At 33.4% G+C, this 16,463-nt stretch overlaps 1 protein-coding gene and 3 long non-coding RNA genes across 6 annotated transcripts in view; 2 read left to right on the forward strand and 2 right to left on the reverse strand.

Annotated features, from left to right (window-relative positions):
• Positions 1-16,463, reverse strand: part of LOC112128411 — a 264,062-nt gene that overhangs the window by 192,044 nt on the left and 55,555 nt on the right. The window lies entirely within an intron of this gene.
• On the forward strand, positions 12,702-13,063 carry LOC106665038. The gene is made up of 2 exons (XR_001340265.1): positions 12,702-12,899; positions 12,962-13,063. It is a non-coding gene; the product is annotated as an uncharacterized LOC106665038 (long non-coding RNA).
• LOC106665039 lies at positions 12,711-13,270 on the reverse strand. Its single transcript, XR_001340266.1, has 2 exons — positions 13,128-13,270; positions 12,711-13,016 (listed from the first exon to the last, which is right to left on the reverse strand). It is a non-coding gene; the product is annotated as an uncharacterized LOC106665039 (long non-coding RNA).
• On the forward strand, positions 13,354-13,953 carry LOC106665037. Its single transcript, XM_014391191.2, has 2 exons — positions 13,354-13,765; positions 13,874-13,953. The coding sequence occupies exons 1-2, from the start codon at positions 13,451-13,453 to the stop codon at positions 13,892-13,894; spliced, it is 336 nt and encodes a 111-aa protein (XP_014246677.1). The 5' UTR covers positions 13,354-13,450; the 3' UTR covers positions 13,895-13,953.

Genomic DNA, 16,463 nt, shown 5'->3' on the forward strand with positions numbered 1-16,463 from the left:
GTAAATTAACTAAGGTTAAATAATAAATCTTTGAGTATGATTAAAGTGACAGTAGAATAATAAGATAAGGTCCCTGGCACCCGGATATGCTTTATAAACTTAAATGCTTCCTGCCCACTCCTTATTATCTTATTCTGAAATCCGACCTAACAGACCGCTGCTTCAGAGTGTGGGGCGACAACGAGTTCTCGGAAGTTAGACAGATACAAGCCGGCATCCCCCAAGGAAGCATTCTCGGTCACATCCTTTATATCATTTATACTGCTGACTTACTTATACACCCAATGCCATCATCATCACCACCTACGAGGATGTTACCGCAATGTTGTCCTCAACCTCGAATCCTAACCAAGCTACATCCAACATTCAAGAACCCTTGAGCTTATGCTCAACTGATCCAAAAAGTGGAGGATAAGATTGATTGAAGAAAAAGTACTCAATGTACGTTCATATTGAGAAAACAGCCTTGCCCTCCATTGTACATCAACAACAAAAGATACCGCCTTCCATTCAAATCAAATACTTAGGACTGTACATAGACAACCGACGGATATGGCCTTCCCATACAAGACTTAAGAGACAACAACTCAACGGAGGACTTGAACAACTAACTGCGAAGACCAAAATCTGCCTTGATCGTCAGAACTAAACTAATCTCATTCAAGACTTTACCGCGTCCACTTTGGACCTACGGAGTGGAATTGTCAAGTTCTGGAAGCTATTCAACATCCAGCGCATCCATTCCTTCCAATCAAAAGTCCTCAGACAACTTGTCAAAGCTCCTTATAACGTCTCTAACCTCACTATCCACCACGTCCTCAACATTCCTTTTGTCGACGAGCTGATCCCCGATTCCAAAAGTTTCACATCAACCTCTCGAACCATCCTAACCCCATTTCTCGAGCCATCTCCACACATTCCGTCCCGAGAAGCCGCCACGTCGCCTAAATCGACCTCAAGGCCTACTTCCATCTTAATCCCTCACACTGAGTGCCAGCATTGGCTGGCTTCTAAGCATGTGTCCTCCGTGTGCCCGTGTGAAAAGAAAAACGAACAGTGACCACATTTGTAATATATACAAATAAAAATGTTTAGTGTTCCACACTGTTTTTAAACGATAATTAATTTACAAAGGGCCTATTGAAATTTATCAATCAAATTAAACGTCATTTTGATTGCACCTGGTAGGTTAATGAGGTCAAAAAGAATGAAATACATTTTGGCTTTGTCGAATCTTCTGTGTTGAATTCATAATTGATTTTAATTAGTAAATATGGTAAGAAATTTTTTATCTGGAAAGAAATAACACAATTGCAGTTATCACAAAAAAAGAGGGGATAGGTCAACGAAATGTTCACACACAGTAGTTTTCTCATTAAGTATATTGCATTAATGAAAGTTGCAATATCCTGAACGAGAAAGTTATATTAATATTCCTTTAATTGCACTTATTTTAATTATGCCAATTTTTTATAAACAAAAGCTTTTAGGCTAAGATATAAATAAGTCATTAAAACATCCTCTTAATAAGCGATTATACTTTTACAGCAAAAATGCGTTTTACGGCTGATTACGTTCGACTCGAAAATGTTATCCGCTTTTCATTGTGTTCAAATAAGATGGATAAGATAAGCCGACTTATGAAACTTTTCCTCCTTACTCTATTATGGCCGGATACTGCTATAGCTCGGTCACTTGATTAAATTCTTCGGCTAAGATAACCTCTTCAAAGTAGGTTTTTTTTTATCCCGCCGATTTCTTTTATAAGCAACATTATCACTTAACGAAATGAATTCTATACGAACGGGAAAAAGATGTCGTAAATCAAACCAAGGTTTTCAACGTAAACATTTTCCTATTGGACTTACGGATACTATAGCATCAAAAAATTTATAAATTAAACAGTGAGATGATGTCCACTTCATGACTACGGGGTATACTCGTGCATTGGTCTTTACTGATCATTTTAGTCTGCCATTTCGGTAGCTGGCCATCTTTAGTGGTTTGTCTATATAATTTTCGGTTACAGATCAAAACATTGAGGGTAGGCATTTCAAAATAATCATAATCGGGACAAATCAAATAATTAAATCAACGATTCTATGTTTTATCTATGTTCATTGTAATAAAAAAAGTTACGCCGCTGAAAATGTAAGCACGTCATTGCTCAAAATATTCACAATGTATGCAGGTAACTACAATAATATTCACTGAATAGTCTGCCTCAGGTCACGATTGATAAAATAAACACACTGAAGATGGCGAGAGTCCAACAGACTGACAGACCAAAGTGCGAAGATAATCAGAATAAAATGGACATAAACGAATAAACTATAAAGACAAAAATATAAAAAAAGACAAATGTCTTAGTTTAGTAGTTTAAAATAAAGAAAATATCGCACTATTACTGATTAAGTAGATTTTGGTACCTCAAAGATAATTATCATTTCAATCCACCAGACCAAAAATAATGCAGAGGTTTCAGTTGGAATGTGATGGATCACATTTAAGAAAGAAAGAAAAAAAGACGAAATCTCAGAATCAGCTCGATTTTATTTATAGTTGACACAGGAAGGGGTGACAGAATTATGGAAATTTTCACTGTTTGCATTCCACAAGGGCCGGCTAATGTAGTACAGTCGTAACCAACCGGATTGCAATCAACATAAACTTGCATGATGCTATGCGCAACTGTGCGTTCAACAGCTGAATTCTCCTTCATACAAATTTCAGTGTAAACATTCGCTGAATCCGAAAAATTCGTAAATTCGAGGTAATCGTCGCGGTCTCAAGGGACCCTTTGTTCATTGTCGTTATCAGCGGTATAACAACTTGTACGAAAGACGGAGTAATGAGGTTGGAAGATAAATATTCGAGTGGGAACGAGAGGCCTCCCTGAATACTCGACAAAGCACTCAAGGCATTAGGGAGCAGCAAGTGGTATGTGCGGATTGGATCACATCCTAACAAAAACCGTCAGACTTCACAGGGATTTTCGAGTACCATTCTCCCGACCATAACAAATTTTACAGTAATCCCTTGAGAAGGGTGAGGAATTTGTCTTTAACAATAATAACACCCTAAAATAGCAATTAATTGTTTTTTTATCTCGTTAAATTCGAAACCTCCTATTGGTCTCGCTAAAACGAATGATATTTTTAACTCATAATTTACTTATATACGAATATATTTACTTAATACATCACTTGTAGTTGTAAATATCAAATAAATGTAATAAAAAAACTCATAATTAAAAACAACAAGATTTCTTATGTCATACACATATGTCATTTTGTATAGTTGGCATTGTTTCATAAGAGGAGGTTCTTGGATTTTTCAAATTTCAAATATATTGCCTGTATATAAAGACTCCGACATAGCGTAGCACATCCTATCAATTTGGTTGAGAGAAAAAAATACATGAAAATTAGTTTAATTATTTAATTTAATTAAGTAATTAACTAAAAGGTGATTAAGTTAAAATGTGTTTAAGATTACAAGCACATGTTTTAACTTTTTAAGTAAGTACGTGTTCATTATTCTATCGATATCAATAATAATTCCGATACATGAGAAGAACATAAGGTGGTTCATGCGGCATATAATTTATATAACAGTTCAAATTTGAAGATGCGGCAAAAATTGTGTAATTGCCTAATATCGATGTTGTATGATTAAATTAAAAGGTGCCAGGCCTTGCCTACAGTATAGAATAAATATTATTTCTATTTTTTTAACCGAAAGGAATTTGAAGGGTTTCCGTATAACTCGCCCAACCGAAGTTTAACTTATCGGCCGTTGACGCTAAAATAAACATTGAATATGATTGATGTTACGTGGAGATAGATCCACGGATGACGATCCCACCAAGGAACAGCGATAAAAAGCGGACCCATAATTTAAAGTCTCCATCCATTCACAAATCACTATTAAGCAAGCGCTGGAGTACAATTTACATATTTGTTTTAAAAAAACCTATTCCTAATATAATAAAAGATAATAAAAACGAAGTAATAAAAGTAATAAAGTATCAATTAAAACATAAAAAGTATATTACAATCTATCTATCATCAAGAAGGTTTACACATCACAAGACGAGTACTCGCAAATTTATCAATAACAACAAAATGAATTTAACAGGCCTTTAATATTAACCGTTCATTAACAAATCAAGAAATGAAGTTTTACAACAATGAGGATTTCATATATTAAACCTTAAAACTGGCTTTAAAAGAGAATATTAGCATACGTTTATGTAAACGTTATGAGACATTTCAACAAAATTTATAAAATTACGGATATTCAATTGAACTGGAAGCGTAATCGAGTTTTGGTGGCTAAAGAGTCCCGTTTAATTGAAAATCGCAGAAGTAATCCCGGTGGCAATTTAATAGTTTAATGAAATATTTCAAGGAGAGCTTTTCAGATTAAACCGGTTTCGAAAGGAAAAGGGGAGTGATAGTGCCTGATAGTGTGTACAAGGCGGTCGTAAAGCCCATTTTATTTATGCCCCTACTTTGCTAATCCGACCAACACATGCTAACTACACCCATTAGGAAAAATTACCTTTATCGCTCCTACCCGCCCCTTTCCTGGCTAATGTCCTGCAATCTTTTACGTTTTATAACGTGCCTACTCAAAAAACAAAGCATTTATTTAATGAGGGAGCGCCCATCATACGATTTATAAATACCTGAATAATTGGAGATTTTTTTTTTTTTTTTTTTTTTTTTTTTTTTTTTTTTAAAGAAACAATAATTCGGAGGATTTTATTTTTGTTTTTTGTTACTAATATTTCATTAAGGATGTATTTTGTCCGTTTGGATGTGTGGAGTGCGTGTGTTGTTGTGCACGTGCTCAGTCGCGCTCTCTTAAACTTCTTTTTTTAATTACTAACAATAAATTCTATAATTAAGCATAAAACATTAATTTACAATTTTTCGTTCCAAAGTTGTTACATTTTTTTATTTTATTACTTTAAAATTGCTTTTTTTACGGTCACGCATTTTATCCACTATAACCAAAGCATGTGCCTTGAATTATAAATAATTGAGAACACAAAAAGAAACCATTCAATTAATTTTACTATGGAGTCAATGTCGGTTTCTAACTATAGCTTGAAATGAGAGTGAAAATTTCAGAAGAGGAGAACTTGGTACATATATTTTTAAATTGTCCAATTTACCAACTTCAAATTTAAAAAACCTTTTATTTAAAGAAATACATAAATACTTGTGTAAATAATAACAATTTAGACAAACTTGAGTTCTTGCTAAAATTTGAAGCAAAAAAACAGGCAATTGATATGTTCAATTTTATTTATGAAGCACTTAAATTGAGGGCTTTTATTGTCAATGAATGATGTTTTATTGCTTGGTCATGTAATTATTGATTTTAAGTTAAGCGCCATGTGTTTGATGATGTATTTTGATTAGTTCTTACATGCTATTATTATTAATTACTTTTGTAAATAGTGTCATGTCAAATTTAAGTTGAAAAATATCTTTAATGATGTACATATCTTTATTTTGCCATTTGGCTCCCCCCCCGTAATATCTATTGCTGAAATACAGTATTAATCTATCTATCTATGTGAGTGAAAGTAACAATAAGTTGAAGTACTTTAGACTTTCATACAAACTAACAGAACAGAACTTTACAGGAAAATACAGAGAAAAATGTTTATTTAAAAAAATATGATCTTTTTTACATATTTTGAAAATATGTATGAGAAATGTAATTTTTCCAGGAACTACCCTGTAAAAACGTATATTTTCCAAGAACTATCCTGGAATAACGTAGTTTTTCCAGGAACCATACTGAAAAAACAATATACAGGAAAAACATCATTTTAAAAACAATTCCAAATTTATTCATAAGTCACAATAATACAAACAGATTTGGACAAACGCTTACGATAGTTTCTAATCTAATTCCAGTAATAGAATGTACAAGAATAAAATCTTTTTTGTGTCCCAGTGGTAGAAAAAAGGCATAATAGCAGCAACCGCTTAATTTATATATTCCCATATCAAGAAAATAAGCCATAGACGGATTCTTTTTACCGCAAACTGATGTACCTAACAAGACAAACCGCTTCCGTTATCTGAATCTGGTTTATTTACGTTTCTGTGCCGCTTACAACTCGGAAAATTGCAGAGAAAAAGTGAAACTTCTATTACTTGACTTGTTTAAGTACAGGAATGATTGTTCATTGGCTGAAAAATCTCCAGAATAATTTCACCATGGAATATTTGCATGATTTTGTCGTTGAGCCAGCCAATTATGCCTGGCGAAACTGAATAAAGTACGACGTTCGGTTTTCTTCCATAATTCAACATTATTGCTGCTTACTATTTTTGTTATAGTATATTGGTAGAAGTGGAAGAAGCGTTGGGGTAAAGTTCCGGAGGTTTGGGTTCGAGTCCCGCTCGCGACACTTATTTTTCAACTCAACCAAACTTTGCGTAAAAAATAATAACTCAATTCAAATAATTAATTAATTTGGTTAAAAGGATCAACTAAAAACATATGTATAATATGAATGTTGTTAATATTTCATTCAACGCCTCCGACAGGTTTGGTAATAAGTATTTCATTCAAAAATTTTAAAATTTATGTTGTTTTTTTAATTCAGACATTAGGAACATGAAAAGGCATAAGACGAAATACTGCTATGTTGACTCGACTGGATATACGAGTCTTGAACTACAACGAATACATAGAGGGCATCCAGTTTAACGTGTCACCGGTGAAAATATATGCTCTAGATGAAAACCAGACTTTGCATTTAAAAAATAAATCAATTCAAACAATTACTTTGGTTAATAGGACCAACTAGAAGCAGATGTATATTGTTAATATTTCATTTATTTCGCCTCCGACAGGTTTCTTATTTTTTATGTATTTCATTCAAAAATTTTAAAGTTTATGTTTTCTTTTTTTTTATTCCGACATTTGGAAAATAAGACGAAATACTACTACGCTTGACTCTGACTGGATATACGAGACTAGAACTATAACAAATACATAGAGGGCATCCAGTATAACGCACCACCAGGGAAAATATATGCTCTAAATGAAAATTCCAGGAGGAAGTATCATCAGTTTGTGAGTTCTAGAAGCAATATAGCGTTTATATTAACTCCTGAGGTGGTATAAGATGAAGGATAAAGATTCTTCCTCAGCCGCCCCTCCCCCAAACCTTCTGCCGCAGTTCGTGTTCGGGAGCTTTCAAGAAAATCCGGTAGCAAAACCTAATCTTACAGTACAAGCTCTGAGTTATAAATCACCGGCTTCTCGTTCGTGTTTTGCTCTCCTGGTGGTACTCGTAAATCCGGAAAGTTTATAAAAATTTCACCAGCTTAGTCGCCTAATAGACGATAAACCGTTAGGGCAACAAGGAAATATCTGATGAACAGTTACAGATTTCTAAAGTTGAATTTATTCAAAGCTTGTTTGAAAGTATATCATCTCCTCTCCTCGAAACCCCTAGTGCTCTTAGTCAGTTGTCACATCTTTTCTATTTTCTCGAATCCTACAATAAGTCATCTCCAGATTTTTTTGAAATTCGCTGTTGCTAGTTTAGTACTGTTTCATATAGAAAATGACAGCTTATAAAAGATATTTTAATGCCTACACTGGATATAATAAATCCGCTTAGGTAAGTAATTATTACATGTTGAAGACTTTCGTTAGAAGAATCGGTGGATTTTTAACTTCAATGGGATGCCCCAAATTCGAAGTACGATAAAGCGATACGAACCGAATGGTGTAAAAGATTAGATGGCTTTTAGAGAATATACAGTGGCCTCAAATTCCAGGATATGACAGCAATCAACAGAAATACGGCAGTATCAATCACACGTGGAATGACTCATACTTGAGTTAATTGACATTCGGATGACTACCGTCGAGTGCGCCGAGACCCATCAACTTGGTTGGCACTTCAAACTCCATTATTAAGAGGAAAATTTAGTCCTAACATCGTATCCTTCTTAAACAGGAACTTAATCGAATTTTAAGTAGCTTTTGAGAAGAAAATCGGCATTAGTTTTTTCCTGGTTGGGTTTTTTAATTCCTGTATTGAATTGTGTAAAAAACTAACAAGATATTGTATTAGGAAATTCCTTCATGGGGTCTGCGGAATGATGAACCTATAATTAGGTCGTTTCCCGTTGACAATATGGGCAAAATTTTATCGCTGTCTAATGTTAGATCCTAACAGAGAATCGACATCGTATTTTAGTAAATATGAATCGATGAAAAACAAACCAAATGAAAAAGACATATTTTTGTGAAAATAGTTCCAGATAGGTAAACGTTTTTAAGAATTGTGAGAAAAATTAGGGAAAGGAAGAATGAAAGTATGGGTTTAATTTCCGAGCTTTCGATAAACAATACTATCATAAATTTAATGTTTATTTAAAATTCGAGAACTATGTGCGTGAAGATAGACTTTTTCTAATATCAAGAAAGTGTCAAGATAACCCCGTTTTTCCTATTATTAAAAGCTGGTTTATTGCGTTTCAACAACAATAGAACTAAATTTTTATGGTACATAAACAGTCGGTTTTAACTACTTGCTGAGTGTCGTCGACGATGAGTCACAACTTTGCTTTGTCCTATACCTTTTCAAACAAAAAGTTTAAAGAACTTTTTTTTTTGAAAAAATATTATCTTGAAATACACCATACAGTATCTTTATTGAGATCATCTTCAGAGCCTGGGATTTACAAAAATTGTTTATATTTAACAAATAAATGTAGGATGTGTAAAAAGAGTGAATTTATACATAGCAAAAAAATATATTTTATATTCAATCAAAGTATTTCTATTCACTAAAAGTTTATGTTTTCTGCGTAATTGTGCCATTCTTGTGTGTCGTGTTGAGAGTGCCAGTGAGATACTGCTGTTTTATGTTTATAATTGAACATATTGCTGTATTATAAACATAAAACAGCAATTTCTCACTGGCATTCTCAACCCGACGCTCAAGAATGGCACAATTACACAGAAAACAAACACTTTGAGTAAGTAGGAATACTTTGAATATAAAACCTATTTTTTTGCATTGTATAAATTCACTTTTTTCCACATCCTACATTTATTTGTTAAATTTAAACAATGTTTGTAAATCCCAGGCCCTGAAAATGATCACTATAAAGATCGAAACGTTGACACGATAAAGAAAATGTTTTTCTAAAACCTACGTCAAACCAGACCGCATCTCACGATTTCCGGAATAATCATCGACTAACGGTCACTAATCACCACACGTTTTTTAAATTAATTATTTATTATTGTTTCTGTCGTCACGTGTATGTACATAAATACAAACATAGTAGAGCCTATCAATTCCCGCAGTCAACCGGCAATTCCAGCGTTTGTAATTTACAATAATTACCGGCATGCCTCCAAAATCACCCACCCCGGGGGGTTGGCAGTCCGAGGTCAGACAAACAGCTAGGTCATTTCAGCCGACAACCTAATAAGCTCCTAAATCCAAACCCAGTCACACTCTCACTCACTCTTAAATACAGTCTTTCTTATTTACATACCATTCACTCAGTTATGGGGATGGAGTACTCAATATTCACCCTTTTCACCTTTATATGAATAACCTAATTGAGGGACGAGGGGTACTCAATATTCCGCCATCTTTCACATTCACCCTAACACTCAACACACACTACTCAACAATACCAGCACTATATACAATAAGAAAACCCTGTTTCATTCAATAATCGAAATAGGAAACCAGCTGCCGTGCTCAGGAACAATTCTCATATCTGGTGGCATTCCTACGCGCTCGCTATACGGAGCCAAGGAACAGCACCCTTCAATTTAGTACGAAACATCGAATAACCTTTCTCTACATGCCAGAAATAAAAGTGTGTGTGTGACAACCTCACATGACCTCCCCTTAATCAGGGTAACCTATAATATAAGTAACCGATAATCCGATGAAGCATACTAATCCTGGCTTAGACAGCAGTATTTCAGCGTCGTCGAAAACGCGTAATAATTTAATCCACGTTCATCTTGCACTTCACAAATTGCATGCGCTGCCGTCTTGGTAATTCTTTTTGTCCGATAAAGCCCCAGGGTGTGAGGAAGACAAGTTCCTTCTTTCATTCACGATTGCAAATACGGTAAGGGTACATACCAATAAAGAATTAGTACAATAAGTAATAAAGGAACAAAAATGTCATTTCACCATTAATTTTTGGCCAAGGAAATAATATGGGTTTTACAGAAAACAACTTGGGTTATGTAAAATAACAAAATCCCTTTTTTTTGACATAATATCTAAACATATACCTTGATCTAACATATGATGAAAAAGCTTTCTAAGGTTCTTTTTAAACGATCTTGTCAGCATGAAAAAACGTAAATAGAAAGAGTTATAATTAAACATTAGTTAAGTTATAAGCAAAGATACCAAAGTAGGTAATGTTACAAGGTTTGACTGACAAGTATGGCGGTAATGTGGCCTCTTCGGGCACACCTAATCGTCTTCATGGCGAAAAACCACAGGAAGCGACCCTTTCCTTCCTGAGCATCGTCCCACGATAATTAGTCTTCCGACCAACTTGCACCCCTTGAATTAAACTCGCCTAATATTCTAATTAAACCAATCCCAGAGGGGCGGAGCGCACTCTTCATTTAACAGCCGAGAGGGAAAAAGCATAATTCTTTCAAAGAACCCTTGGCCTTTAATTTGTTTTAGTTAATTCTGTAGGCAAGGGTTATCATTCATTTTTAATTTTTGGGATGATTAAAACTAATTTTTTTAAATGATTCACCAAGAAACCGTCATTTCAAAGTAGAAACAAAAATTAAATCCATTCCAAAACGGATCAGAAATTATGAAAGATAGAACTCACCTGAGAATAATATAATAAAAGCATTAAAGCGTGGTATTTAAAAGACATCTAAACTATTGTGAAATAGTGAAGATTCCAAAATTCCAATCATTTTGTTCTGTACACCGAAGAACAAAACCGCGAAGACTGACAATTCAATTGATCGGAAAAGACCAAACTACGAAAATATTAACTATTTCTTCGGGACTATCAAAATGAAAATAGTTCTTTTTTTACAGACAGATTTGTACTAATATTTTGATACCCCCAAAAATTCATGAAGCCATTAATTTTTCACAATTGAAACAAAATGTACAACCTAACCTTATTTTGTCTTAAAATATTTTTCTTGGTTTTTACTATTTTGAAAGGAACAAGATCAAAGTTCAATTTGAATACCAAAGGAATTCCCCCTTCACCTTTATTTTAATCTCAAACTAACCCGCATTCATGCTTCCAGTAAACTTAATTTACTCTCTAGGATTCAGGTCAAACCAATCCACCAGCCGTTGAAAATAAAATAAGTCACTTACAATCCGCTGGTTTACTTTCAAAACTGAAAACAACATTTGGCTTAATTTTACTAAAACAACATTTGGAGAGCACATGGTTGAACATTTTTTCAGAAGACTTATATAACTAAAAAGGTATGTATGAAGTTGTGTAAAAAACCAATTAGTTTTTAAATAATATATTTGTAATTTAGTGAAAGTAATTTTGACAAATAATGATAATAATTGAATAAGTCGATGAGTCAATTTTTCGTTAAAACTTTATGTTTACATTTATATTTTATTGTAACAGAATTAATATAAATTATTATTAGCACTCCAATCGTGGAGAAATTATCAAATAAATAATCAATCATAATTTACTATTTTTTAACTGTTTATAAATATAAAAATTGATTTTTGACTAGCCTGTTAGAACGTGAAGGAAAAGTTTCCTTGACGAATGGTGACTAAATAATTATACTTCTTGAAATTATAGTTGTAAACATGTTATTTTTATTGCTTGTTTAACTCCTGAGCAGTGTAAAACAAGAATAATGAGAATTCACCTTCTAACGATATTTTTTCCGTTTAACTAACAGATAATAAATTCAAAAACTTAGGTACTAAAAATTAATAAAACGAAAGAAATAAATTATAATTTTTAACAGTAGTGCGTATAAAAATCAGTGAAATAACCTCCAACAGAAATTCTTTATTTAATAAGTGCAATGATTTATAATCTAACGACCCATAATTAAAGCTCGTAGTATATGAACTGAATTGTTGCAATAGATTAGATCCTACCTTTTGGTAATATTTGTTTTATCTTTAATCTTTCCATTTAGTTTTCACTACTCCAAAACAGCCTTTTAATTGCATAGAAAATGTTTAACTCATCTATTTAATTTAACTTATAAAACAAAATATTAATGATTGAGAATGACGAGAAAAAACAGCGAGATTCTAATCTTCAAGAGGGTTTACATTATTGTTTAGTCAAGCCTAGATTTTCTAGCTGAGAATTATCATTAATAAATTCATTTATTGGAAAAAAGGAAATAAGTTGGAAATGAACCTACGTACAGTATTTCCAATGCATCATTCAGATCTGTTACTACCAGAGTTTATAGACGCAACAATCCACTACAAATACCCTTTCATCATTCAACATTACGTTCTTCCCATCAATAACTGACATCCACCCACTCCAAATCAATGATACTATCTATGAATACGCAAATGCGGACATAGTTGAAGTTTAATTATAAACATTAACAAATATAAGAAAATCTCAAAACCTGGTGTTGTAATGTATATTTATTTCATCCTTTTAATATTGATCATATGATTTATTGCATCACACTCATTCAACATACACAACACACAAAATTCATATAAACAAATTTTTAAATATACTTTTTTTATGGCGTGTTTTGCTTGTTTCATAATATTCATTTTGACAATAATAGCCTCGACGATTTTAATGGCCCTGCCTATTTTATCCATTCAGGCAATACAGAGGAAAAGAACAGCGCGGGTAAGTTCGAATGGTCAGTCCAAAGGTTACAAAAATTGATTAATTTACTCTGACGTTTGCAGATTGTGGGAAATTCGCAAGAAGAAACAAGACGAGAGCCTACATCAAACTGTCTTCCTGAAATGAACACACAATAAACAATGCACTAAAGAAAGTTATATTTATTTAGTTGTATTTATTTCACATGACAATACAACGTCCAAGTTTTTAATCTAAAACAAAACTTACAGTAGTAGTCAGATGTTTCCAGGATTTAAACAAAAACTGTCGTATTTATTGACAGAACTTAAATTACTTATAGGAAGAACTGTCAGTGTTGTGCGAACTGATGGTCAAAGGAAAAAATTTTATACGCGCAAAAATTATGCGCCAATACTCCTACGATATTTTCAATATTAAATCTGATTATTTGGCTATCCCAATTTTTTCATATTTCGAACGCAACATATGACAAATATCATGTGTTAAGGATATTCGAAGGAAAATCAAAGTAAATACAAGAACACCAAAAATATTACACAGTTAATGGAATAAATCTAATTGAAAAGAAGATGGAATCCGCGAAGAGGCATACGTTGGAGAAGATCGTGCTTCCGTTTTGGCAAATCGTATGTAGCGTCATGTCACTCGCCCTGGCGACATTCACAGCCGTCTGCCTAGCATTCATCGCTTTAGCTTTAGACAAGTCCCGACCTGGAGCAGCGCTGACTGAAGAGGACCTGTACCCGTTAGGTCCGATGAACCATCATCAGTCAGGCAAAGAAACAGGATTCGCAGCTTTAATGACGACTCCTCAGAAAGCCAACGGCGACTGTACTCTGTCAGATACTGAACTTGCGGCCGAATCAGAAATGGAAAATATGAATGTAAATAAAATATATACGTAAGAAAATACTTCGCCACGCATGCCTTTTACGATTATGAACATTTCAAACGTATCAAAAAAACAAAAACATGTGATGTTTATTTTTCAGGAAAACATACTCGCAACATAAGTACAACTCTAAAGAAGAATCCGTCGTTACATCATAATAAAACAATAAAACACATTTAATTATATGTTTCATTATAAAAGTTAAACAAGATTGGAAAATAGTTTTAATAAAATTAAAAGTTGATAAAATGTTGTCTAGCTGGGCCAAGTTAATTAATTTTGTTTTAATATTATTACACACCGCTAACAAAATTATACTCACTCCCATTTTATATTAAAATCGTATATTTTCATGAATAAAACTTACGAAACCAACCTTTCTACTAATATAAATTCTTAGTTAGAATATGAAAAAGCAATGAAAATCTAACGAGACAAGTAGTTCTTTTAAAAAAAACACTATATTGGAAGAGATTAAAAGAAGATATTTAAAAATCTATTTTATCGAATATTACCCCACTTTTCTATTCCCTCCTCTACGACGTTAAACGCCCCCCTTGTGCATAAGCAGCTCGAGAAAGCTTTCTCACAAAGTTCTCGATAATGCTGAGATCTGGTTATAAGGCGGCCAGGGTGAAAAACGAAAAATATTGAGCGAATTTTCCTCTATCACGATTCGTTCCTGAATAATTTCTGTATTTTTCCGCCCATTTTTGCTGAACAAAATATTAATGATTTTTATCCATAGAGAACAAAATTATCACACCATACATTAATTATCATTTGCTTAAAAAATTTCTTCTGCATACGTCATTAAAGTTGACATGAAATCGATCAGAATCGTCCAAATTAAAGCGCTTTTCTCTACGAAATTCTTGACCGTATGTTTGTCCATGATACATGTAAACTGTTCATCCCATTCTTGGAGGTGATGCAATACAAAAACAACGTACACTTTAAATGTACGTCTTTGCAAAATACATAGAATCTTGCGGATTTATATTTATTTTGGACCTCGGATTGTCAAAAATGTATCTTGCAGGGGCTGATGACCACCCTAACAAAATCATTATTATGTGTCTACTTTTATTTAAAGGTCAAACAATTTTTGAAACGCTCGAAACCTTTTTCAAATAATGTTTTAAATACAGTCTTTTCACTCTACGATAACTCTGCCTCTTGGCATTATTTAACTTACAAAAAAATGATCAATAATAAAAATTCAATTTTTATGATATGAATTAAATACACCAACATTGATTTTGTGAAAGGTTTTTTACAGATTTGTTTTGTGCTGGATAGCAGATGTTAAAGTGGCCTAATTCAGTAAGACCAAGGGAAGTTGTATATTAAATTAATCTTCAAAAAAAACCCAAATTTGTTAACGTATGTGACATAAATGTAATCGATATTAAAGATGTGGGTAAAATAGTAGTACGTAGTAGAAAGTCAACGTATATTTTATTTCCCTCTGGCAAGACATGTAAATTTTTGTTTTATATGCTTAAGTGTTAACAATTGTGTTATTAATCAGTAACTAATAACTAATAATAGTAACTATTCATTATTATGTATCTATCACTGCAGTATTTTTTATTTTATTTGTGTTTTGTAATTTTTATTATTATTCTTTGTTAACTCACGACAGACAGATTATTAACAATATTATAGTACTGCATTTTTGTAATATGTAGCTGTATTAAAAGTATTAAAAAAATGCACTGCGAAAAAAAGATAGCGGTTTGGACGAGGTTAAACTTGGATTGACAATGTGGGGTGAAAAATACCCCCACGACATCCTTTATGGCGGTTTTTTAATTTCTATGAATCAAAGTGCCTCCCGCCCTTTTCCTAAATACTCCCAAGGGATCTATCTACTATCAAAGATGATAATGAAAGCTAGACGTGTTCTAATCGATGCGGAAAAAGGTCACGAATTGTGACTGGGGTTATTTTAACGCCACGGTGTCGTTCACAGCTAACTTTTTCACTGTTCTGTTTGATCTCTGGTCGTCTGTGCTCTTTTTTACGGTTTTTCGAGTGGAAAAATGGGGAATCCTTAAAAATACTCTGATCCTGAAGACATTAGGTACATCTTAGAAGAGCTGTAGAATGAAAAGGAAGAAAATTTTGATGGAGATGGCAGCTGTTCGGAAGATGAAGAGGAAGAAAGAGAAGTTTCAGATTCTTAATGTTTTGTCTTACACAGATGGTGCACTGGCCATGAATGTCCCCGGAAAAGCCTTTTTCTTTAATTTGGGCTATCAACTGGTGAAACGTTATATGGAAGTTAGTGCCCAACTGCGGAACAAACCAAAACCAATGAAGACACTGAGTCTTGTTGTTTTAGGGGTCGATTCGACAGTCTGATGGACCTTCAGCATCCTTCATTACTCTGGACGACCCCGTGAGATGTTCATTTTGTGACAACGGATGACAGAAGGCGAAAATATGCTCGGTACACGTAAAAGAGCGATGTGCCGCGATCACCACGCGCCAAAATGTGTAGAATGCTGATGAGTCTCAATAGGACCGAGCATGAGCATTTCCTAAAGTCCCTTTTTTCCATGGCTGTTTGATAATTCTTGCATGCTGTTCTTTAAAAAAATCTTTTTTTTTTAGTTTCGGGTTTCCTAGACAGTTTGTTAGTTTTAAACAATATTTTGCTCATTGATTTTGTTTGAGTTTGT

Source organism: Cimex lectularius, unplaced genomic scaffold, assembly GCF_000648675.2.
Source record: "Cimex lectularius strain Harlan isolate CLEC.00 unplaced genomic scaffold, Clec_2.1 scaffold55, whole genome shotgun sequence".
NCBI classification, from domain to species: Eukaryota; Metazoa; Arthropoda; class Insecta; order Hemiptera; family Cimicidae; genus Cimex; species Cimex lectularius.

Excerpts from the sequence above, each read along its gene's own strand:
- LOC106665037 (XM_014391191.2), top strand. The coding sequence starts at position 13,451 with ATGGAATCCGCGAAGAGGCATACGTTGGAGAAGATCGTGCTTCCGTTT. Across the intron at positions 13,766-13,873 it reads CAGAAATGGAAAATATGAAT|GAAAACATACTCGCAACATA; the intron begins GTAAATAAAATA and ends TTTATTTTTCAG.